We start from the raw sequence: 26,022 nt of genomic DNA, 5'->3' as shown, positions 1-26,022 counted from the left end.
AACACGTTTGAGAACGTATGTTTGATAAGAAACCGCATAGTGATCCGTCCCGAAGTTTTTACACAGGCATTACTATGAGCACGTGGTTAAGATCAGCAGAAGACGGCTGTTTTCCGTGTATTTTCTGCTTGAGGGCGCGCGGGGTGAGAGCGGCGGGGAGAATAAGCGGCAGATGCGCCGCGCAGCGCCATCTATCGTCGCCGCGTTGCCGCCAGGTGTGCGCTGCCCGCACCAGCCGCCACCCGCCCTCAGTCCGCTGTCACGCACCGTCGCGACTACACGTTATTACGGCTGCTCGACGCCGGTGCACGCGCGTGTTTTGAATAGTGCACGATACTCCGACCGGTTCCCGTAGTCGATGAGCGCGACCAGTGACACCTCTAGTGCTTTGTGACTTAGTGAAACTCAGTGCTCATGTGCGAGTGATGGATTACTCTGCCGTCGTTTGTTGACGGACCCAGGATCCCGTATATGCCCAGGCGCCGGTAGAGGACGCGCCAATATGCGCGCCCCCACGGTGCTAGCCTTCGCCCTGCTAGGGTTTCTACCCCAGGTACTGGACGACGATATCGTAAACCGCGAATTCCCCGTTTGTTTACGTCTGTAACGCGACCAGTGCAGAGCGAATGTTTGCCAGACTTAGCCGTGGAGGCCGCGACGTTACACTCACTTTCCCACGAGTTGGCGTCCGAGGCCCTAGATCGTCCTGGATAGAGGGTGTAGGTTAGATCGAGTCGTGACCGGGCCCGAGCCCGTCCTAGCCGTGGCTGTGTGTGTTCGATACGTTTGCCGAGCAAACATAGTTAGGTGCATACTTAAAGAAACTTCAGGTTTTAATACGGCCAGCGCCGGGTCACTCGGGTCGCGAGCTTCTTCGTTTAAAATTAGATGCATACCAAAGCTTGCGATGAAGTACATCTCCAAAAGGAGTAAAATGTGACGTCGACTAGAATAGCTATGTACCTATGAGTTGGACGGAATAACTCAAGGCGTATTATTTTCGGCAGGGTTAGTAGTACGATGTTTATCACTGTAGGCAACGATTATAGGCGTCCTCGATACTTCTTGTAATTTGGTTAGAAACTAGGTTAGCTTGGAAAATAGGTGAAAAACATTCGGTATATATTATGAGGTCATTGTCCTAAAACGGTCAAGGTTATGCACTTACGCTACCTAAGCCAAGGGTTGTTGTGTTTTCCTCAAAAATATTTTCATGTTTACAACTTGTACATCAATCATTGAAATATTTCTTCACTAATTATAAACTGCGTAACTTATTGTTAGTTAATCAAATAAAAACTTACTGACCGACTTTTGTAATAATTAAATTCAATTAAAGCAATAAAAATTATATGCTAACGTATTATAATAATATATATCTACATGTAATGTAATTTACAAGCTTTAAATCTTCATCGAAACCAATCGATGTGCACTGATTGACAGATGGACAAGTTGTTTATTACTATTTCTAAACATCTCAGCGCATTGCATGATTCACTTAAGATCTGGCTTAAGCCGTACAGTGTAATCGTCTTAAATATTACCCAATTATGAAACGTAAATGTCAACGGTAGAAAAAATCGATAAGCTCCCCTATTTTTATTTACAAGTCCATAATTTATAGGGGAATAGTTGGTACCCTTACGTGCGTCCGCGCATACGTCTAACTATTTATTAATCGCAAAATGCGAATGTACCGTTATTACTAACACAGGCATTTTATATTATAAACGCGATATATAATGTGCATGTGTGTGAATCTATCTCCGGTCGTTTCAACAATTTTTTGTTGGAAGAATGCTTCAATAACGCAATAAATATTTGCATTACGTTTCTATAGTTACACGAGTGTAAACTGTAAAATAAGTTACAACAAAACTATATGGTATCATTACGAGTAGCAAATAGATTAGAAATTATATTCAAAGTTCTATGTTCTCAGAGTTAATAAATGTTTTATCATCCCTTTATTTGCTACAATAACGACGCCACAATCCATTATGAATGAAGTCGAGTTAATAAAAAGCTGTGTTTTGCAACTGGTTTCTCCTGTCGATGGCTGCGTGCGGATGTCACAAACACAATGTAATAATTGTTCAAACTCGATCATCTCATGATTACAGACATTAATTTTCGAATCGATTCTGAAAAGTATCGTGCATGAATTGCGTGATTAAAGCCGATAATCGGAAGCGGCGTCGGAACACGTCTGCCCAAAACCGCAACCGAATAATAGCAATTTCCATTTTATAATAATGTATTAACAATTCACCTGAGGGCCGAATCATTTCGCTACACGAAAAAATACTAAAAAGGATAATCGAGGATAAAATAGATAATAAATTCAACTGTTGCGTGCGTTAACCACATTCGGTGTATCGTTTTTATGGCGACATTACTGTATTAATAACAAGATTGTTAGCCGAATAACTAGGACATAGCTCGTAGTCGAGTGATATAATCGATAGATGTTATTCCGATGCTTATGAACGGCCCACATTGCAAGCAGGTGCAACTTAATGGCTACTCTTAAAAGCCTTAACATCTGCTTTTTTTTAACTCGCGACGAATTCAAATTACAACCGGGTTGATTTAGTTCATTTGGGGTTCGTTATCAATGTTTGTTAAGTAACTTTCTTAATTGGCAGCTTTATAACGTACTTACATATAATATTACAGTTATCCATCACGGTCGACATGCGTATGTAGGCAACCGCTTGCATTCGAATGCTTATTCACATGTTTAGTGTACATTTGGCAAATCAAGCTGTCAAGGCAATTGGCCGTATTTCCCAACAGTTCCAAAACCCCCAAATTCTATTCAGTCCCGTTTTCACAACGAGACAATAACAATTAATCATATATGTCATGTTAGTCGCAATAAGCATTTAAGTATGTGAATCGTTTTAACCCTGTTATAATTTGGTCTATTGTCCGAACTGTTTTGTTCTATGTGAACCGACTCAATTACCGCGGCTCCTTGTACGAAATACGTATAATCGTCGGTTTTTAACGTCTTAACTATGTGAAAGCTGTATTTCGTCTCATTGTCTGATGAGCACGTAATAGCACGATTGTAACGTACTCATTAAAATTTTTCCTCAATTTAAACGTTTGACAACCCTTTACTCGAGCGGGTATCAAAGTTAAAAGTGTTCGAACTTCACACAAAGGCATGTCACTTAAAATTTAATTAAAACAGTCCATATTATATTTATTATAGTGTCTATTAGTGCGCTTTCGTCTAACAAATGCTGACAAATGATGATTCCATTACCGGAGTAGCGTCAGTCACGCTCCATTGTGCCACATCGAAAGCACAATTTCTTTCATTACGACCTCTTTAAAATAATTTATTTAATTCCCTTTTTTGTTCCGTTCCCGGCCGGACGTATAATTGATTGTAAAAAAACAAAATGGCCGCCAGGAATCAGGATCATTGATCAGATTACGCAATGTCGCCAAACTGGATGCACGGGGAAGCCAATAATATGCATTATTTATAAACATAGCTGCGATTGTACTGCGAACTAAGCGTGGCAATTAGTTTAATGAATGGCCGACTTTATTTTATATGGCAAAAAGTATTACGAAACTTTTTGGTGGATCTTTGAATATATTGCTTGTCAAAATTAGGTATGCTAAAAGGTTCCATTGTTTAGAGCTGCCAGTGTGAATTATTAAATTTCGAATTGGGTAAATGTGTCAAATGCTGTGCAACATAAGTTTGCGCAATGCTTCAGGCATTGTGCAGAGATGAGTTGCGAAGTGGGATGCAAGTTAAGGTCGAAATGACAGTTATGAATATAAAAGCTCACTTTAATAAATAACTACGTAGGCGTTCGTCAAATTGATATCTTCATAATGATACGCAATTTAACATTCATATTTCATACCATCCTTTTATAAACGAATGTCATTTTAAAATTATATTTTGTTGAAAATAATAAACCTCACAGACTAAAATGTAGGTACTTACTCAATTTTCATCAATTAGTAACAACAAAACGGTTTCATAATGTTTTATGAATTACTTCGTGAAGGGTAATTAGCGAATTGCATCGACATTTATGTAATATCTAATTCCAGGTAACATGTACAACTATTAAATGTAAGCAAACAAAAACATTGTACATTAATTGTATCATAACAGAAATATACTAATTAACTTGAACAATCAATAAACAGTTTCCTTTAGCAAATAAGATTTTTACGGATTGCAATTCAGAACAAATTTTATATCAAAATTCAATTTTTATAATATCCAAAACTATTTTAATAAGTTCCGTCTATATAATAGTGTAAAGCACAGCCCTCGTATAAAACACCAACGCACGAAATCTCAATTCTCTGTTGCAACGCTTAAATAACCGCAAAATACCTATGCGCTTTCCATATACGTACAGGCAATCTGCAGGCCTATTACAATCATTATTCTCCGTTAATTTCCAATTCCACTGTTAGATTGTATGTTACTTTTATACTGCAGCTGCCAAGAATTAACCGACGAACAAAGAGCCTGACTTTTGTCGCGCGCATGTCGATTTTAAGGATGTTTTGTTCGTTTAAGACGAGTTCCCTTTATTCTCCTTCTATTGTAATGGCAGAAGTTTTGTGTAACCGTTTTTACAATTTACTTGTGTAAAATATCCACAATTGCACTATTATACATTTTGACATTTACAAAACATATCGCCTGTTAAGATACTACAACCGAACGAATCTTGCATCTAAATTATGAAACGGCCTGATCTAAATTTAAATCGTCTTGAAGTTCAAAATAACGCGACGCGCGCGCGCCAAATACAGGAAAAATAAAACACACAGATACTAAAAGACAATTCCAAATTCGATTGCAAATATGATGCAGTGGCCACATCGTCGCGCTATTAAAAGATTGTTTGGGTGTTTATTTTAACACATTTCGCATGTATAACGGTCGAGATGAAAAACATTCCCCTGTGTTTCATTATTTGAGTTATTTTTAGACTTCAACCTGCCGACTGGAACGAGTGTTTACTCTGTATTCACTTACATACAATGGTCTTCACATTATTGCTCCTTTACTAAATTAATCTTTATTAACTTGAAATGATACAAAAAATATATGGATTTTGATAATTATAAAAAGTGACAAGTGATTAAATGTTGTAATAAACTAGCATGACAAATTTCATATTTTGACACGTAATTTTAGGTAAAAAATGTTATAATACGCCAAGGCCACAGCGGTGTAATTAAAACCATTTAAATTAATGTAAAGTGATATATTATCAAAGGTTCTGTTGCGCGATGGCCGGTTCAAAATCAATTTGGACAGTGTTGATGGCCTACGCCGGCGCAATTAATGTTACGTGCTAGTGCCACTTTCAAAATAAAAAACAATATTGATGTTCACGACTAACGTCGAATGCATTAAATGTAAAGCCGTATGTTAAATAAATTAGATACACGCATAGTCGATTCATTACTCAAGGTAATGTTTTAACTAAACAGCCATCTACGCGGTTGATTATAGAATTTGGAATATTAATAATTTGTAAATCGAATTCGATTTAAAATTCCCTGAGCACACACATGCTTCTATTATCTGTGGTTATTGATTAATTTAGACGCGTATATTATCTTTAGAAATGACGTTCTATTTTTAAATGTAAACGTAATTATAGGTGATGGTAATAAAGTTTAGCGCCTTTACAAATAGTAAATACCCGTTTGTATACATCAATCAAAAGTTCATCGCGTCAAATCGCCCGAAGATATGAAATACAACTTATTCGGTAGTAAGTAGAATTTAATTGTCAATTTGTGGTTCGCTTCGGGCTAAGTGTTGACCGCACGGACGCATAACAAATTTTTTACAACTTTTTAATAGTACTAAATTAGGATAACACATGTAGGTATTTAACTATTTGAAAATATATTTAATTAGTGCAGAATAATAATTTAAATCGATACAAAATGCGCTACTATATAAACAATATGAAGAATGAAATGTTTATACAAGCTTTTTTCGATATTTTTTTGGTTCCGCTCCTACCTGGCGTTTACCACGTGGATGTGAAAGTTTTCCGTCCTTTTCCATCATTATTGAAGGGAACGAGAGGGCTCACATTTCGCGTTTTGAAAACTTCAACCCCTATCAACTTGGCAGGAAGTCGGTCGAAATCTGGTGTTTTTTTCCTTACGCTTTGTTTAATCTGTGGTTATTTTTCTACCATAGTCCTACTGTCTACAACTAGATAAGATAGTTGAATGAAACTTTATTTAAAAGATTAAACAGTGTGTTTAAATAGTGTACAGACCATAAAAATATATTTTATGTGCGTGAGAAATTGATAGCATAGATAACATTTAAATCATTATATTTATTCAAAGGGTTAATTAAAGAAATTTGCGTCATCTAATTGCTGTAATATAGATATAAACTTTGCCAAATTGGACCGTTTTAAAACCATAATTAAGACAACAAACAAAAAAATAGATATATGTAATTTAGTTCATAGCACAGGAAACTGTGTATTTTTTAAAAGCTCTAAAGGCCCTGACTTCCCCGGTAATGATTCGCGAAGACAGCCGTAATAGCGGCCACTTCCTTCCGATGCCTTATAATTACGAGGATTTATATTACCTTTTTGAATAATCGATATTTTAAAATCAACCTAATTTTAAGAGGTTCTCCGTTATTCTTCAGTAGTTTATTATCAATTTTTCTTAACAAGATTGTAATATATTATAAGTTACAGTGTAGATAGCAAGGTGGCATCATATTCCCTAATGCATAAGTTGCTTAAACGAGTTAATCCCACATGCATAGCCAACTGCGCATTCTTTCGAAGGGGTTGCTACCCTAGAGGCCATTGCTATTATTATTCAACAAAAAAACGTTAACCTATCTGTCAACAATCGAATTTTTATAGACAAAAAAGATCGCTTAAAACAACGCTGGAGGTTTGTTAACTGATATTTATATGCTTTTGTTTCTGTCTATCATCGTTCTAAATTACGTCAAGGTTATTTTTCAATGTAATAGGTAGTTATTTTTGTAATTTAAACGTATTTTCGACCAGTGTCAAATGAGAGGCATTTAAAAATGTCTATGCTCAACTGTGTTTGAAATTCGAATCGTTGGGTTGTCGCCCCACATGAGCATTAGCAACCCCATTTCGTATGTCCAGTAAAACCGTTAATGTCTCAACGGGATCGATCTCGTGGACAGTTGTGCAAATAATTTGTGTTTAGGATTTAACTCTGACGTTGAAAGATGAATTTCATTTTGCTTCGATATTAAATATCATGTGTAAACAAAATTGTATTTACTGACGCAAGATGTTATTTGGCGTAGATATTAATGTTGTATTTTTCTTTTCAGGTGCTGTCATCTGGTTCCTTCGAACTTAGGATAAAAAGTTTTACGAACTCATTGGGTAGGTTAAGTAGTGGCCAGTGCTGTGATGGTTCCTCAAATAGTGACGCGCCTTGTTTGGCGCCGTGCAGGACTAAATTTCGCGTGTGTCTCAAGATTTATCAAGCAAATATCGATACAACATCACCGTGTACGTTCGGTGACATCACAACACCCGTCTTGGGTGGAAACTCATTGGATGTGCCCAACCTCAACGTGCAAGGATTCACCAACCCCATCGTCTTTCCCTTCGACTTCACGTGGCCGGTAAGTTTCTATATATTTCTTAGTTTCTTACATTCCATTCTATTCAAAATGCATAAATGAACATGAACGCCGTAAAGATCATGGTCGTATAATTCATTGTTATGTCAAATAAAATCAATACATCATTAAAGAAACATTAAGTAGCAACCCTGTATCAATAAATCAAATCGTTCGATGTTCGTATTTCAATAATCATGGTAAAGGGCGACTAGACATCGGTAAATAAACAAAAAAAAGTAAAGTATTCGATATTCAAATTTGACAGAAGCGATGTCGATAAGAAATACTCTATGGTTTATCAGGTGTCCGCGTGGGACGCAACGATTACTTATAATAATTAATTATGGAGTCATTTGTTCAAGCAATCGTATGTTATTAAAAGTACTTTATACAGCCTTCATTGAGCTTACGTTCTCATCATCGATTAGAACATTAAGGCCGGTCGGGATCGTGATTCAATATTGTAATTACCTGTTATTTACAAGATCACGCTTAACTCTAATTCAAGGATGGCGGACATCTTAATTGTGATAGTTACAGTTATTTCGAATTGTCTATAGTTAACATGGCCGTGTCACTCGAGGTTTGAGTGGTATTTGTATTTTATTTAGCGGCCGCTTCAAATGTACCGTCTCGTAATGTTTGAGCAAACACCACGGCCGCTTGCACAAGCTCGGACCATCTGGAGAACGTGACATTTGGTCAGGTAGAGAAGAGCGTAGTTTTTTCAGAGAGACCATAGACATGTAGAGAAACGTAGGATCGATTTTTTTTGGCGGTAGAAGAGCGTCCGGTATCATTCCATATGAATTGGCGCTAAATTGAAACTTCCTGTTTAATTTCACATAGTTCTATTGTCAGACTGACATGCGATCAATTGAGTGAAAGCGACGCAAAATAATCCCCGTCTATCGAATTTCGGTGACAGTTTAAGCTGGATCGGACCCATATGGTATTTGATAAAATGTTAAATTTAACCATTCCATATGTTACCATATTAGTGATATATTATTTTAAATTTGATCTATTTGGAATGTGTTGTAATTAAAATAATTAAAATTTACGTTCAAATTTCAAATTTATTAACCATAGATTAAAGAATGTTGTATTCGAATTGCATTCAAATTTCGAATAGCGTGAGGCGTAAAGCTGGCCACTGACATCACAATATTTTGAAACTTGATGCCGTGACGTCGTCATAACGGTGGCCACTCACGTTACCCTGGAAGAAGTTACACGCCACCGATCCCTGTATTGCTTTACAGAGATTTGACCGCCGATAATAGGTCATAACGTTATTAATAACACAGTCACGATGTGAAACGATTTATGAAGAATAGTATGGAGGATAACGTTAAAATTTTTCTTTTACATGCTATATTGTTTAGCTCTGGGGCCCGTTAGCTCCGGATATGACAAGACCGGATTATGAGCGAGTCGCACTTACACGTAAAACGTGTTCAAATTATGTTAACTTTTTGGAGAAATAGTTAAATTTACTGTATCTTGTAGCACGCTCGTCTCTGTCTTAGTGCATTTGATTCAAAAACCGTTATGAGACTTGCATTTTATTGCATTTCATGGAAATTTAAGTAGCTGTATCTAGTCATTATTATTTTTATGTGCCTGGAAACAGAATAATAAAGATTAATTACAATTTAAATGGGTTGCATTCGAATCCATTCAGATGCAATGGGTCCGTTACGGTTGATGCGAAAAAATATTCAATGGTATTTTTATATAGTAACACCTGCTCATGCGTTATGTGCGAAAAGGACGGCAACACCGCGAAATGTCAAAGTTGACTTCCGCGCATGCGCGCCCGCTGCGCCATACAAGCTAGCTCATTTACACTAACTAAACCTGACCATGAACTATACTTTTTATGGCATAGATCCGTATTGCGATGTTACATGGAGGCTTATCTTAACAAATTGTCTGAACTATTCATTGTTCGAACAAAAAATATCGACATTCACAATCACACTGCTCCTAGACAAGAATGCACGGGGGCAAAACAAAATATTTTTCTAACTGTCTCTGAGAATAATCGTTTTGCTAAGTCACTTTCCCACAAAGCTTAAGGTCGACCCACATAGCCTACAAAAACATTACAACGTTACTTAAAACCATCCAGCGAGAGCGAGCTTAATTATTTATTCCATTTTAGAGTAAAACATAAAAACGAGTTCTCATATCGAAAAATAACTAGTTCCGCGGGAAATATAAATTAGCATTGTTTTCAGCAATCAATATTTGTCCAGCGATATAAATATTGACTGGCAACATTATCACCGGAAGGAATTAATGTCGTGTAGACGGCAACACCGTGGCTTTTATCACTTTATACCGTGAGACGCTGACAAGAAGTGGCGTGCTCTTACCTAATTAAGGTTAATTAAATCATAGAACTAAGCATTTTACGCTCATATTTGTTTTTATCCATTCCGTCAATGCCTCACTTACATATTCACGTTCACGATGAATTATTTTATACAGTTTAATGTCGCAAGCAATAAGAGTTACGCCTTTCAGTTTCACAGAAAGTTAACAAGCTTAATGTGTATGTAGAAACATACCTACGTCTGTGAAACAAGTAGAGTAAGCAACGGCGTAACTAATTCTAGAGATTGTTAGTTATTTTGCATGTTTCGTCAATAGTTTCACGCTCTAAATGTTTGTAAAAATTTAAATGAAAGTGTGGTATCTCCGTAATGTCGACATGTATGAAATATTGTAGGACGAGCTCGGTTCGGAGAAGTTGACGTGTGACGTCACGGCTAAAACAATACGGTACCCGGCTGACGTCTCGATACATTGTCGTGCGTGTGAGTGCATTTCTATCCTAGCGGCATTTCTATTGGAAAGCAATTAATGCTTCACGCTTTTATCTCGACAAAAGGACGCTAAATGCTATAACAATTACCGATTATATATTCACATGTGATTCGCTGGTTGTGAAACGTTCTAGCGTTAGTCGCTTCGCAGTAACGCGATACGATCGCACGAACTATAGCCGGTGTAACTTCCGCCTATGGACTTTTTATCCCAGAGAGCTCTTAATAATTTCCTTTATCTCAATCCGCTCGCGTCGCTCTTAAAATACCTACCCCTACATCCGCTTCTTTTAATAATCCACCGAAGCTATGGAATGCCTTATTCCATCGTTCCCTCTTCGACATCGTCTTTTATCTCTTTCCAACGAACAGCAATTAAACTCGAACAAAAAGATTGCGAAATGAAATTCCTCGTAAGAGTAGCCCAAGACGATAGCGTTCGCAATTCCGCCGATCGTTTAATATGTATCAAATTTAATTAATCGGAGCGTGTATAATTACTAGATTGCATTGTTCGGAGCCACTGAACAGGTATTCGACCCGACGATTAGTGAATTTCATGCAAAATTACCTAAATAAACAACGAACAATAGACTCAATTATGTGGAGTGCACTTCGGGTACTAAAATAACATCTCGATGGGATCCCAGCATCGGCGATCGTAAATAATGATTAATCTTAGACGGGCAGATAAAGAGAATAAGCTCATCAAGAGAGTGAATAGACAATAAAGTTTACCGATCTTGTTATTACAGCGCGTCTACGGAACGCTAAAGAAAACACTCCTTTTTCAAATGAACGCTCGTTTACGGTCAGTTTCTGACATTTTAACTGCGTCTCTAACATTTATGGCGGCTAATAAAATTGTTCAAAAAGCCCGATTTATTGTGGTCAGGATGTAACGATTTTTTGTAGTAGCAATAATGTAGTGTTAGATATCGATTCGCAGTTCCAAAATAGTTCGTATAAAGCGGTGTCTACATTCCATTTTTATTGGCTCGAACGGCGGGCGTCTGGATGCTTTCTCACGTACAGTAAGGGCGCGGATAGCCCTCAAATCTGCAATGATGGAATTCCTCGCGTTCCAGTCTTTATTCATCACACGCGCGCAGTTTCTAGGAATCCTGTGTAGCAATGCGAGCGGCTCACATGCCCCGCTCGGATCCGCGACCGCGCGAATAAATCCCTGCCATTACTATCTATGCGTCAAACATATTTCGTTAAATTTATAGACGTGTCAAAGGCTATACGACCGCCACAAATTAGACCATTGATTTACTATGAAAGAACAGACATTAATATTCGCTATTAAAAACCACTCATTCCGAGAACGTAAACACGTCTGCTGCGAATTAGGTCCGCTCAAACATCGCCAATGTAACGTCGGTTTATTTATCTACTCACCTATGACGAGAATACAAAGATTTTCTAATCCCATTTATAACTAGATTCTTACTCATCGGTGTATAGATTTATTTAAATGGCGGCGGTATGCAAAGTGGATTAGTAAAAAACTGAGATACGAATCGAAAGAATCATGTCCAAACTTGTATTAGGTACGTCATTGAAATCCGGATGAACAGATCTTCAGATTTGTCCGATGCGGTTTCGGTTTCAACGATCGACCCATCTTATCTCGGATCGTCAGAGCCGACATCTCCCAAAATTTGTTAACTACGCCCCGCTTTTTTAATTCTTATTCATTCAAATCATTCTGTTGTTTATGGCCAGCATTTTCATTTTTGGAATTCCTCGAGTCCCGGGTTACCATTCGTCTCCGAAATGCCGGTGAGGCCATGTGAAATTAAGACTCCTCCTTTTGCAGTGCGCTTCCAAAACATCCAAATTCCTTTCGAGTCCCCTTTTTTGATGATTGTAATTGAGGGCGATAAATTGGTAATGTCTAAGTTACAGAAGTCAGAAATTTTGAGATTTCAACACATTTCTGCTTTCTAGTTTTTTAGCGTCACAGTGTAAGGCATAAAGTTTCGTTTGAATTACGGCCCGCTTTCCAACTTTTTAATGTTTCCGAGTAAAGTGGATGAGGTAATTAATCCTGTTATAATGAAGCTCGGTTCATTTTTCTCTCCGGTCAGTACATTTACTTTGTCGTCTGTGTTGCACTTTATAGCTATGATAATGGCCGTTTCTTCATGATTGGCGTGTGAAATTTTTAACGGGCTTAATCTAATTAGAGCGGTTAATTTGATGCATTCAATTAAACAAATTAAAACTTAAAGTTTTAAGTTTTTGTGTTATATCTCATTTTCGAATAAAACGTGAGCGTCCAATTTATTTAATGAGTGTATTAATAATACAATCATCCATTAGAACTTATCTCAGATTTATTCGTTTACAAATAAAAGATGTCAAATAAAATTATGTTACTCCTATATTTCAAGAAGTTTTTATTGAAAAAAAGAATATGTCTGGCAACCGAATACCAACGCTCTTATCATACGATGATTTAAATGTTCCTTTTTTAAATTTACGGTTCCATTAGTCCACGCCATTTAATATTAACAAGAAGGATTTTCTTCGCTAACAATTTGAATATGGAACGTCTTAGATTATACTCTCATGCTTTGGGAACGTCTTTTGTCTATATGCAGTGCGCAAACGTGTAATACACATACAGGTATAACCCGGCCGATTTAAAGTAATCCTATCCGCCGCTTACTGTAGCACGGTGTAGGTATTTTCAATTGAATCGTATATGAAATAGACACGGTACCGCTCACCAGTTACTCGCGTTTACCACGAATCTACTTAGCATTCTAACCGAATGCTCATGTACAGTCGCCAATAAAATGTCGACCTGGTTATTTTTATATGATAATATTTGTACATTAAATCTCACATTCTCACGGGACATTAAATGTTATGACATTATTTATACTGAATAAATTATGAATACTTAAGGATCTAATACAGTGATATGATTCATCGGGTCAATGATCTGGACAATCGTCGATGCCAAAATAGAATGAGATAAACTTAATTAAAAGCATTAATAATTTGGATTATACGCGTTTGAAACGCTTTAATACTTCACGCTACAAGTTCTGTATCGGGCAGACATTGAAATTTGCATATCTTTTAATTTGACGTATGCTTCGAAAACACTCGACCACATCAACGAAGGTAAAAACCTGTTGCACTGCATAATCGACCTTATTCCCAACGCATAACATTCAATTAGCCGCGATGCACATCGGGATGTTCAGTAAAAAAACCTGTCTAAAGCAAGACGATGTTACCACACTAGTGAAGTGTGAAATATGAAATCACGACTCCTCCACTTGGCTGGTCGTTCCAAATAGCTGGATATTCTCGTGTCGAAACTAGAAAACGAATGCCCTTTGTTATCGTTAACATTTGCTGCCCAGATTAAATATGAGCTAACCTAATAATTATTGTAAAAACGGCAGGCCATTGTTACTTTCGACGGCATTTAAGTATTAATGAAAACAAATACGAAACATCTGTTGCGATTTCGACCGCTTTCATTTCCCAAAACAATTACATACCGTAAAAGCCAACAATGGCGAGCCCATGTGCACGGAAGATGTCCAAATCCTCACCTGATTATCCTTTGTCGAAAGGAACGACTGACAATTGTCTCTAACGACGTTCCCACGTATCCTTGTAACTAATTAAAAACGAAAAGCCGATATGGGAGCATCCTCTGAGTACCCCTATAAAACGATTATCAAATCCACTGCATTCAGTTATCATCTGAGTTTTGTAATATAATTTAACGCGTGGATAGTAAACGCGTCGTTACGGTCCGATCTCACGATGCCATAAATAACTTGTAATTAACCAATAAAAATAATTTGTACTCGAAATATAACAATGGATCGAAATCGAGCGAACGGTAAAGTGATTTAGCTTAAAGTTTAATTTAGGTAACATACCATACCTATGTATGATATAAATTTCATAGTAATAATAAATAGTTGTACCTACACCGCTACCTGCTTCACGTACGCGTTGACTTTTTATGAGCAGCGTCGAGTCACCGTCGTGGGAACCGACATTCAACTACAGCTGACCGAAATGCCTCCTTATTCGATTAACAAATCAATACGTACGACGTATTCGATCACAAAAACAAATCATATACTAATCCATTGTTTTGCAACGAGAAAGGAAGCTACAGAATTTCGTACCGATCAGTATGCAAGAGCAATAACACGTCCGTTCGCATAATCGTCAAAACTCAATATCGAAAGCTTTAATTACGACCGTAAAAACTTCGCAGCGATCTTGCGACGTTGAGAAAATGATTTCTACTATTGATTTTCATCCCACAATGAGTTCACAAGACGTATCAGTTCCTATGCAAATGTTTCATTGTTAGTTCTCGATGCAAATGATGTTTTCATTCATCGAGCTAATTGAAGCCGGGGGACATCTGTCACATCTGAATCACTCTTTAGGCCGTGTGGTGATCTTATAAAACGGTGACCCTACACATCCGTGGCAGCTGCATCGTGACATGTGTATAGTGTCTAATTGCGTTCGGACCTTACGGCCATCTCGGGCCCATCTTGGACGTTAGACCGCGCCGAATGCCGATGTCTGATTACGTTATTGATATGACGTGACCCGTTTCCCATTTCTACGATATTTACATTGCTATTATCGTAAAATGTACCTATACTATTCTCCGCACACATCGGCGCGGCGGCGGCTGCAAGCAATTATAAATTACAAGGTTAAAGATGTATTATAATGATATACATTTCTGATGTAATTTAAAAGCGATGTAGCAAAAAGTATAGCACCGAAATACCAGTCGAGGGGTGACTATCAATTAAGTGTTTTATATCTATTAAAGGTCGAACATTGTATACCGCGTACATCGTTCATGGTGATCGAAACCGGTTCTCGAGAACGTAGCGTTACAGAAAGCATTTTTGCATGATACCAAATTAAATTGTGGTCATAAAGGCATTGATAAGTTCGAGGCGCCTACAAGCTTGTTGACTCGTGTTATCACTGATAATCGATTTTGGACTGCCGTTTCGCCTCCTTGAGTCAACATGGACAAATGTCAATAGCTCACTATCTGATACGCACCCGTTTTTTTACCATCGCACGGAAACATTACACGATTCCATATTGGGTGGTTTAAGTAGCAACAGTCGTATTACGCGTCGTGTATTTTTAGCTCGTATAAAACAATTCAGCCATCTGCTCCCGGGTTCACCTGTCTATCGTGTTGTTAATTTACACTCATCCACCATACAGAGCGACGTCGTAAAGTAAAGGAAATATTTGAAATGCTCGCTGCGGCGCGCCCATTTTTAAAGGTCTCAGATGGCGGGATATCTCGGTTCATCTCGCTGCGGGCTTAGAAACATTGAAACATTGAAATAGCATTACGTTAGCCCGCATCGTTTCTTTGTTTTAGTCTGATAAGTGTATAATGCAATGTTGTAACGATGTTTTGTTTTTCAGGGCACCTTCTCGCTCATAGTGGAAGCGTGGCACGACACGAACGAGACGTCAAGATCTGATGGTGAGTTGCATTATTTAATACGAATGCAGTTATGACTAAAATGAAAATTTTTGTAAAATTCAAAACACGTCCGTCACGACTCGCTCACATTCGAGTTTCACTGTAATTCTGGGTGTTTATCGTGCATTTAACGGACAGTATGTATATTTGAATGCTTATATTATCATATCGTGGAAGACAAAAATTTTCCCATGGTATGGACGATTGGTGTTCAAAGCACGCGGCGGCGCGCGTGAGCCGCTTCGCAATGCACGCCGTATTCTAATAAACTCAGCCTTCTGTAGGACGAAAATTTAGTAGAAATGTTCTAATGTATTCCGATGGCCGTTGACCGATAGACGAAAAAAATAACGTTCTCATCGACTACTCGTCTTGCACGAACCGAACATAATAATGATTTAGATTTTTTACGATTCTCGTAAACACGACGATGACATACTACATGGACGCACACAATTGTAGATATCAATCATTTAGAGCAATTGAAAATTGATGGAATCGATATTCAAAGTTCACCGTTTTACGATATCACGAAGTATAAGCGGCCAATATAGAATCGACAGGTTCGGCGCGTACATGCGACATGGCGTGACCGAAAAAACGATCCCAATAAAATGTAACCGCAGAGCTTACAGTTAATACATCATCACTATAATTCGCTGCACGTATCCGAATTCATAACAAACCCAAATAAATAAAACATCAACAAAAAAAACATAGCGTACAGAATTCGATTTTTAAATTTACAAAATTTGTATACAAGTCTGGCAACACCCACTTCTTAATTAGATTTTCATCCTGTTGCACTTTGACCGACATAATTACTACTTCTGACCGAGTAACAAAAAACCTCAGTGATTTACTTAAAAGAGATTTAGAGATACGGGAAGGTGTGTTCTACGGGCCGGTTTACCGAAAATCATTAGCGTCCGAAGTGGATAGCTTAAGAGGACGGGTATATTTTTAATACAGCGCGGGAGCGATGGGCGTCATCCACGCACTACCGAGAAATGTTACCAACAGAAATCTAATCAACCATAATAACAGGTTACATGGGCGCTGTTTGTGCCCGGTTAATGCTTAATTAAATCACACAATCTTTTTTATCTAATAGCAAACAGCTGCATTCCTATTTCTCAACGATCTACCTAAATCGATTACCACCCCATCGCATTCACGGAGTACGTCTTTGATAATGGCGACACAGCAGAATCCAATATATCACAGATAAACACGAGCGCATAGAAAATTGCAGGCTTACGGGTGAATAAAAGGAATTCTTCGAGTGAACAAATAGCCCCGCGACAATGGCTAGGTTCGCTTGCAATTCTTACGCAGTCGCTCGCTCCTTCACCGAAATCTTTTGTTGCCGCAGGCGAGCGAGCCGCACCTGGATGCTAACGGCCCGACGCATTGTTTACTCGACACTAAAAAACATAGCTCCAAGGAAGTGAATTTTTAGTTTACACTTCATCTTTCATCGTCGTAGGGCTTGAATTGAGTAAAAAATTACGGAAGACGCCACGGAAGGCTCAATTTATGATAACATTGTCGGGAAGTGGTGTTGACAGATGTCGAGCATGTGCTCGCGGGATAGGTGAAGAACACTGTCCCGTTTCGTTTTAGTCGTCTCTGTTTACGATTATTGCACTGTCTCGATTTACACCTCCGTGTAAGTGGAGCAAGAATGGGAGCGTGTGAAAGACACTACTGATAACAGATTCGTAGAGGCAATTATGTGCGGGATCCGCCGCAGGGCAGCTACCGCGCGCTCGCGATGGGATGCAACTATGGACAACTTACGCTCGCTCGACTTTTATCTCAATAACGACTTTGCAAACATTAAACTTGTAATTGTTCTCTTTGTAACTTAATACATAGTGAAGGGAATTATTAAGTAATGCAAAAGCAATGCAATAATTTAAAATTTCACAATAAAATCTGTGACACAAAAAGGCCATTTCCAAAAACAATAGCAAATTAGAATCGTCGAAACGCAAATCGTGTTGAGCAACTCCTCCGTCAAGTGACCTCACGTCTGAAGATTGTTTATCCATTGCAAGACGTGGCACTCGAATTGAAATACACGTTAGAAGTGGACAGTTTTATAAACAAAAGGAGTGCATCGTGTGTGCTCAGTCCATTCATGAGATTCTGTTTCCCACAGCGCTTGAGGCGACGGGCCGGTTAGGCGAGTGACCAAAGCGAGAAATCGAGACATCGACGAGAACACGTATTACATCGAACGGTACCCATCGATTTCATTTTCATTTGTGTATCGATTAATTATACAGATCCGCGAGTTGTCAATCCACAATATAATGAACGAGAGCACATCCGGTGCCTACACTCGCCCGACGGAAGCTCGCGTGATCGGATCCCTTATTCCCCTAAGGATCCTTTTAATATTTCAATATTAAAATTCGAATCCGCTTCTGATAGAGGCCGAGTCAAATTATTGGTTATTTCGCTTTCTGCTTTTATTGTTTTCTCGTTTTATTTGAATGACCTCTGGGCCCGTAATTATATGCTATTCGACGTACGATGCACGTAGCCAGTTCCTTTTTTAAATGTGTTATTTATTTGTAAATTGGAACTACATTAATAGGCGATAGGGTAGACCTTCATTTAATATCGTTACGGCTGTGATTTAAAATGATGAGTGTAATTTGTACGGTACGTACGAGAATCTTAGGGTTTTGACGACTCTGTATAGGAATAAATTGTTGTTGTAATTTTACTACAAATTGCTTACCGTGTCGAATTTACTATAGGGTTGGCGCAAAAGAAAAATGAAAAATAATACGTTGCCATAAACGGGAGGCATGTACTTTCCTATTCTTGCTAAAAAGCGAACTAAGTAATGTAGTGCTATAAAGTTTCATATAGCACAAAACACAGCCCTAGCGCACCTGAGTGCACGGTTGCCATAATTCCTTGCAGTCGAGCTAAATTGCGCGCGCTCCGTTCCCACACATCATTTTTCTAATTCCCTCAACCCTAAACTTTATTAACGTCTCTTAGAACTGTAGTTTCCCTCGTTTATTTAAAACAGTATTATATGAATTGAAAATACATTTACTCTAAACTGAAGACGCTAAAATTTACTTTAAACAAGATTAACGCGGTCTATTCGAGTCGATTGCGGTTTGAATTTATTGATGTTTATTGTATTTTCGTTGGGCGAACTCCGAGTGGTAGGTTCGTTTTATCTTACAGATTTATTGCTAAGATACCATCGGTGTAAGCTTGAATTGTGCACTATGCGGAATCCCGATTTCAAATCGAGTTCTTCTATTACTAGATCATTGCGTAAGCAACATTAGGTATCGTTTATCTCACGGAGATGTGTAATCTAACATATTGTTTATTTAACTAAATGTACAACACGAATACACGCGATACAAATATAGAAACCTGTCTTCATTTTATCCATAATAATTTCGATTAAATGTCAACAAAAGAATTCGATGGGAGATAACCCTCATCTCATTACCCGGTTCCTTTATCGCTGACACCTACAATAACGAAGAACAATCGTTGGCTATCGAATGCCATACGCCACGAAATTAGTTGGGATCGATCGTTTTTATATACCTTTTAATTTTGTTTCGCGTCTGGTTTAATTTTATCTGCTGTCGGGATTACCAGCTTAGGAATGTAACGTCGGGGCAAAAAGAATAAAAGCGTATACACGAGGAGAAATAAATAAGGTAGGAACTGGCCTGCGCCGAGATTTCCCATCGCGCTTACACATAGCTTGATGAATGGAGTGGCACTTTTAAATGTTTTTATGGAACACGTTCACGTTACATCTTTATTACGATAAATGGTAATCTTATATAATATCGGGTTGAAAAATGTTAAAACTCTTAATCAATCATACCGCCAACGAACCAAAACAGTGAATCACGCTTGGGAACAATGAAATCTCACGTTCGAATGCGGGCGTCAAACGGCCCACGTTAACAGGTCAATTTGCTACCATAACCCTTTCCCACGGTGATAAACGTATTTTTTCCTTATCAAATTAAAGCGCTTACGAGATTTCGATCTCATTAGCCGCGCAAAATTGCATCTTCTCGAAAAGATGTAAGGTGGATTTTAAGGTGATGTTTATTTTTCCAGACACACTCATCGCGCGGATGACGAAGCAGAGCATAGCTGACGTGGGAGGGCCTTGGATCGAGGAGGAGCAGCGATGGGGTGGTGTCGGCGGCGCGCACTTGAGGCTGTCGTACCGCGTGACGTGCGCGGCGCACTATTACGGGCCCGGCTGCGAGGTGCTCTGCCGGCCCCGGGACGACGGCTTCGGCCACTACACCTGCTCGGCCACCGGCGAGATCGTCTGCAAGCATGGCTGGACGGGAGACTACTGCTCCAAACGTAAGTACCCGACGTAGTGCCCGAAATAACACGCGTAGACGTGCCTACACGTCGAGGGGCAGTTTTAACGATTATTATGATAATAAATTTTTTACAAGATAAATGCGATGACATTAGCCAAAACACACCGAGCGAGTTGCAGTTTACGAATAGCTTTACGAATTACATAAGGTATTACGTCAATAGTTATGCGGATCTGCATGGCCTAAATTATAAAAATAATTCCCTCTTCCTCATTAAACTATGTGACAAATTTTGGTCGAACATCCTCTAATAAAGTCAATTGGGAGAGCCGACCTTTTGGATGCCAACTGGCTTTCTAGCCCGCGCCTAGTGACTCATCGAGGTCAAGGGAGGTTCACAACCTCCCATTTATACCTAGGGAACCGAGCTTTGGACGCTGACTGAGAGTTTTCCATTACGCCTAACGCAAACTTTCTCATTTATCTCACATTTACATGCAAATATAGCTCTAAATCAAGCGACTATCAAGATGGCTGGTCCCTGCGGATTCTGCCGCGAACGCTTGCCCGTCTTTATTAAATAATATATCTTAATTCCGACTTTATCACACGACACTTGAGTTCACGAAACTCTTAATTAAATATAAGGTTATTTCACTTCCTGTTATTCTGGCGACTATGAAATATTTTATTAGTAATTGTTTAATTTTCACATGAATAATGTTAATGTGCTTAATAAAATCGTTTGATAACAGACTCGGTAACAACATAAAATTTTCTAGATCTTATCTTCAATCATCGTTAAAGTTTATTGCATAAAATAAATGACCAAAATTAACGTGCAGTTCAGAGTTGAGGGCAACCGCGGTCAATATAATATAATTATGAGAATTTATCCTCTAACAATAACTAGAGTAGTTAAATATGTACACAATTTTATATCTCGCTCGGTGTAGGTATACGAGAGTATTGTCGCATAGTTTCAAGCGTGAGACCGATCGTGTCTGTTTACTTTCGAATGCCGCTAAATTTGTAAATAGAGCCGGAAAGATCACCGCTTAAGCGCGTTCCGATATATTTTTCATCGCTGCATCCTCTTAAATTCAATCGATAGCTAAACGACTGGAAGTAGCCCTCAATAATTAGATTTCACAATCGCATGAATCGCAGCGGATAGCAAAAAGTCTAAACGTTTCAAACGTCATTACGGAGCTCTGACGTATGTTAAACACATCGCGTCTTGTAAAACAAAGCGGTGCGTCTCAAGATGCATTGTGTGTAGCGGATGTCGCGTCGCAATCTCGGCAACCCCACCTGCCGCTGCGTTCCCACACTCCGGCGCCGCAAAAAAACACGCCAGAGCGGGACGGAGCACCGCGCGCCGTGTAGCGCGCCGTCTCGCTCGCCTCACAGACCGCCATAGAGCCTCCACGCGACGTGATAACCGCGAAATCACAATTTTCTGGTAAAAGTAAATAGTTGTGGTCGAGAAATACTAACTATTTTTGTTACTGTTTCACATCAACGTTGAATTGAATCGATTTTCATAACAAAGCTCCACTTACACATCCGCGATTACTTACCTAAGTGTAAAGTGAGAGACGCGACTGCATGTAACATACGGCCACGCACACACGCGCCCGCGAACCGGGTCAAAAACACCTTTAAACAAGAACTGAACAGTCGAAATAAACACTGTAGTTGACCGTGTCATGATATTGCCTCACATCTGCCGAACGGTATCCCTCCTTCTGGGAAAGCTTAACAATCCCGAAACGTATTTGCATGTCCCGACAACATTATCTCGACTCGATTCTCCTTCTTAATGATAGGGTAAACATCGCGAGAGAAACCCTTACGGCCGCTTAATTTCGCCTAATTGTTAGCGAGAGTGGATTTCTCACGAATATTACCTTCTGCCGAGTCGCGAATCCCACGCGCACCTAATTTCCGTTCGAATAGAAACAGATGTCGGAACAGTTAAATATTTGCTCGATCCCAAACACGTGCAGCATCCTCGGGGAAGGCCGCTTTTTGTCATTACCGGACCTCGAGAAAGCCTTCGAAAAATCGTACCTTCTTCGAGCGCAGTGCGGCATCCGTTCACAATAGAAATCGATACTCCTTTACGTTCATTGATAATAATTAATAGCTCGCATGAGGGACGATATCTCGGGCTATTTGAGATCGCTCATAACTTTAGGATAATTTTTACGACTCCCGTTTTACCGATTCGAGGGTCACGATAAGCCGGCTCGAGTGGGAGGTACGTGGAGTGGATAGTGCAATGAGCAATGAGGTCGACACTTGAGTCTTTTGATCCGCCTGTTGCGCCGACGCGTGGCGCCTACCGTTCCTTGCCTTAATGTATCATATTAAGTTTGTTTTAATAGCTCCCAGCCACTCAAACCCAAAAGTGATCGTTCAAACATCTCAAATTCCAGTGAAAGTACAATTTAGTTACGTGAAAGCGGATTATATTTCAATTTCAAACGATCACCGTATCATAGCCATACAAAATGAACTCAGAACTTTGCCAATTTGGCAGAGCGTGCTGTAAGCGGATTTGCGAGCGGGAAGTTTTAAGGGGCTTAACGTTAGTCCCGACTCCAGAGTTTAAACCTACATTACAGTCTAGGGCGCGGGCCAGACTAATCTCCTTTAATAGTAAATTCAGAGAGATAGCTCTAGTTAAGCGCTTCCTTGTTTATGTTGGAACGCGAATTGTAATTTCCATACGTAGCGAGGCGTCTTACTATTTTTCTAGTAGTTAGGGGACTAGTAACGGTCGGGTGACGGTTAGCTCCCCGCACTATCTGCCCCCTTTGTATTCGCTCCGATAACTTGCCCATGCGCACCCGAGCGATACGACGGTGCACTTCTATTACAAAATATTCTCGATGCCTACATATTAACTCGTAACCTATTGTAATATGTATATGCCTTCCTGCGCTCCGACGCCGCAATGTACCTCGCGTGGATTTACAAGAATTTCTTTATGAGGTTGCGCCGGTTGAAGTTCACTCGTAGAACGTAAATCAAACAGTTAACGATGCGCACATTACACTCGCAATACTTCATGTCCGAACACAATATACCTTTCCGAGCGATTCATATAATTTAGTAACTAAAATTGAATGATACATAAAAATGATTTCAGCGTTTGGTTTTATTATAGTCAGTTATGATAAATGATCGTTGCGCATGACCTCGCCCCCAGGGACGTTAACGATCCTCTCTCTTTGTTAAAATGTCCTTTGCATATCTTCGATTATCCTAAACTTATGAAACTTCGAGAGAATTTATCGGCCGTCTATTAAATACGATTTATTCACGCTTACATAAGTAACATTAAAACTCGACGCATTCCAACATTATACCTCTGTCTACGACACGGGGTTTATGTGTTTAAACATTGTTTTGTGCTCGTTTTGTACGTGCTTTGTCTTTGTGAAGCGCTAACGAATCCGTCTCTTTTGTTACAGCGAGATGCCTGCCCGGCTGCGACGCGGAGCACGGCCACTGCCTCAAGCCCGACGAATGCATGTGAGTATCCACTTCACACCTTTGTGTTAAACGCTCAAAGTATCCCTCCGACTAAATCATTCATCCCGCTCATTGTTCCATAGAAATACATATGCTTTTTAGTCACTCGTTATCACATCGTATATTTTACTGACTGGTGTTATTTTATTTTCAGTTGTCATTCGGGCTGGGTGGGCGAGTTCTGTGACCAGTGCGAGCGGCATCCCGGCTGCGTGCACGGGACGTGCTCTAAGCCTTGGGACTGCATCTGTGAGGAAGGCTGGGGCGGGCTCTTCTGCAATCAAGACCTCAACTACTGCACAAACCACCACCCTTGCAGGAACGGTGGGACGTGCCACAACACCGGGCAAGGCAGCTACACCTGCGTCTGTCCGCCTGAGTACACCGGCCCAGATTGCGAGAAGTCCCTACATTCCTGCGCGGTGCGATCTTGCCTGAACGGCGGAGCCTGCGTGCCCGACGAAGGCGGGGAACTGTCCTGCGCCTGCCCATCCGGTTACGAAGGAGCGAGATGTGAAACTCGAAGACTGACTTGCGCCGACCAACCTTGCCGAAACGGCGGCACGTGCGAACTGCGACCTTCCGGATACGTGTGTCAATGCCCCGCCGGTTACACCGGCCTAGATTGTGGAGTAGAAGCCGATCCTTGCGCCGCTAATCCTTGTCGAAACGGAGCAACTTGCACGAGAGCGGGAGACGGTTTTCGGTGCGCTTGTAAACCTGGATACAGAGGCAACAGATGCGAAATCGATATCGACGACTGCACGGGCATAGTTTGCGAACACGGAGGGACCTGCGTCGATTTGGTGAACGGACAGAGGTGTCAGTGCGCTCCCGGTTTTCTCGGCCCCAGATGCGAAACTAGAGTGGATTTCTGTCTCGCGAAACCGTGCGCGAACGGCGGCGAATGCCAAGTCCTCGACAACGACTATGAATGCCGATGCCGGCCTGGGTTCGCGGGAAAAGATTGCAGCATAGACATCGACGAGTGCGCTTCCTCCCCTTGTCGAAACGGTGGCACCTGTCGAGACAGAGTCGACGGCTACCACTGTAACTGCCCTCCGGGCTGGGGCGGGAAATCGTGCACCGTTTCCTTGGCGGACTTCGCGGCGAAACCAGCCGGCGGACACTTGAGAAGAGTAGGAGACGAAACATTAGAAGGGGAAACTCTTTCGGGCAGCCACGTGGCGTTAATAGCTGCGCTGTCTGCCGCCGTGCCGGCCGCCGCATTAGCCGCGGCGATCGCGGTCGCGTGCATCAGGAGGCGGAGAAAACGCGCCCAAAACGCAGCCGACGCTGAAGCGCGGGCCCAGAACGCGGCCAACGCCGGCGGCGGCGGCAGAGTTATCAGAAACACGTGGGGCAAGTGCGAGGGGCCGGTGCCCGAGTGCCAGAACGCGCACAACGCCGCCGCGGAGGAGTGCAAGAGAAAAACGCTCAACACAGAGAGCGCGGCGCGCCTGCTGGCCGCGCTCGACCCGCGGCTGTCGCGGCTCTCCGCAGACTCCGCGTATTGCGCTAATAGGTCAGTAGCTTTTCTGTTTAAACCTGATTTCTTTGTCAACAACAACAATTTTGTCATACAGCAGTATTGAATAAATAGTTTTTGTAAAAGTTGCATTCGTCCTTTACTTTGTTAGTGGCGAATTAATTTGACATTCGAGCCTCTAAATATTAATTTCATGTTTTTATTCATAACGAAAGTAACCCGACACTCCGACTAACGTTCAGTTTCTCTTGTTACAGCGATACGTCGCTAGTGAAGCGCGCGCTAGAAGGCGGGGGGGTGTACGTGTTAGACGACCACTGCCTGCCGCCGACGTTCGCGACGCAAGTGTAGTGCTAACTTACAATCGATGGACATTAACTTATTTATTCAAATCGGACGCTCGTGCGATCAAGGCTGTGCGCCGCGTGTACATATAGCGTTAAATGTAAAATGACCCCTGTATAAACGGCTAGTTTTAAGTGTTCGGATGTATTTATTTGAATGCGATCTACCCGCTCTGTAAATAGTAACGGCGGAGTGGTCGCGTTTGTTCTCCCGCCCCGGTCGGCGAGCGTGCCCCGCGCTGCCCGCAGCTC

The 26,022-nt window shown here is 40.4% G+C and overlaps 1 protein-coding gene across 1 annotated transcript; it reads left to right on the top strand.

Moving 5' to 3' along the window:
• The first annotated feature begins 250 nt into the window (after positions 1–250).
• Positions 251–26,022, top strand: Delta (neurogenic locus protein delta). Its single transcript, XM_090113777.1, has 7 exons — positions 251–553; positions 7,376–7,675; positions 15,982–16,042; positions 20,171–20,428; positions 23,877–23,937; positions 24,092–25,462; positions 25,684–26,022. Exons 1-7 carry the CDS (start codon positions 503–505, stop codon positions 25,775–25,777), a joined length of 2,196 nt encoding a protein of 731 aa, XP_089969903.1. The 5' UTR covers positions 251–502; the 3' UTR covers positions 25,778–26,022.

The sequence above is a fragment of the Colias eurytheme genome, chromosome 20, assembly GCF_061535395.1.
Source record: "Colias eurytheme isolate Ceu_HAF_F1 chromosome 20, ilColEury1 Martin Lab GWU primary, whole genome shotgun sequence".
Taxonomy (NCBI): domain Eukaryota; kingdom Metazoa; phylum Arthropoda; class Insecta; order Lepidoptera; family Pieridae; genus Colias; species Colias eurytheme.
The sequence above is the reverse complement of the archived record's forward strand: the minus strand, read 5'-3'. Positions and strand labels throughout refer to the sequence as shown.

Coding starts and splice junctions, on each gene's coding strand:
- Delta (XM_090113777.1), top strand. CDS start 503: ATGCGCGCCCCCACGGTGCTAGCCTTCGCCCTGCTAGGGTTTCTACCC. Junction 554..7,375: donor TGCTAGGGTTTCTACCCCAG/GTACTGGACGAC, acceptor TTTTCTTTTCAG/GTGCTGTCATCTGGTTCCTT. Junction 25,463..25,683: donor TCCGCGTATTGCGCTAATAG/GTCAGTAGCTTT, acceptor CTCTTGTTACAG/CGATACGTCGCTAGTGAAGC.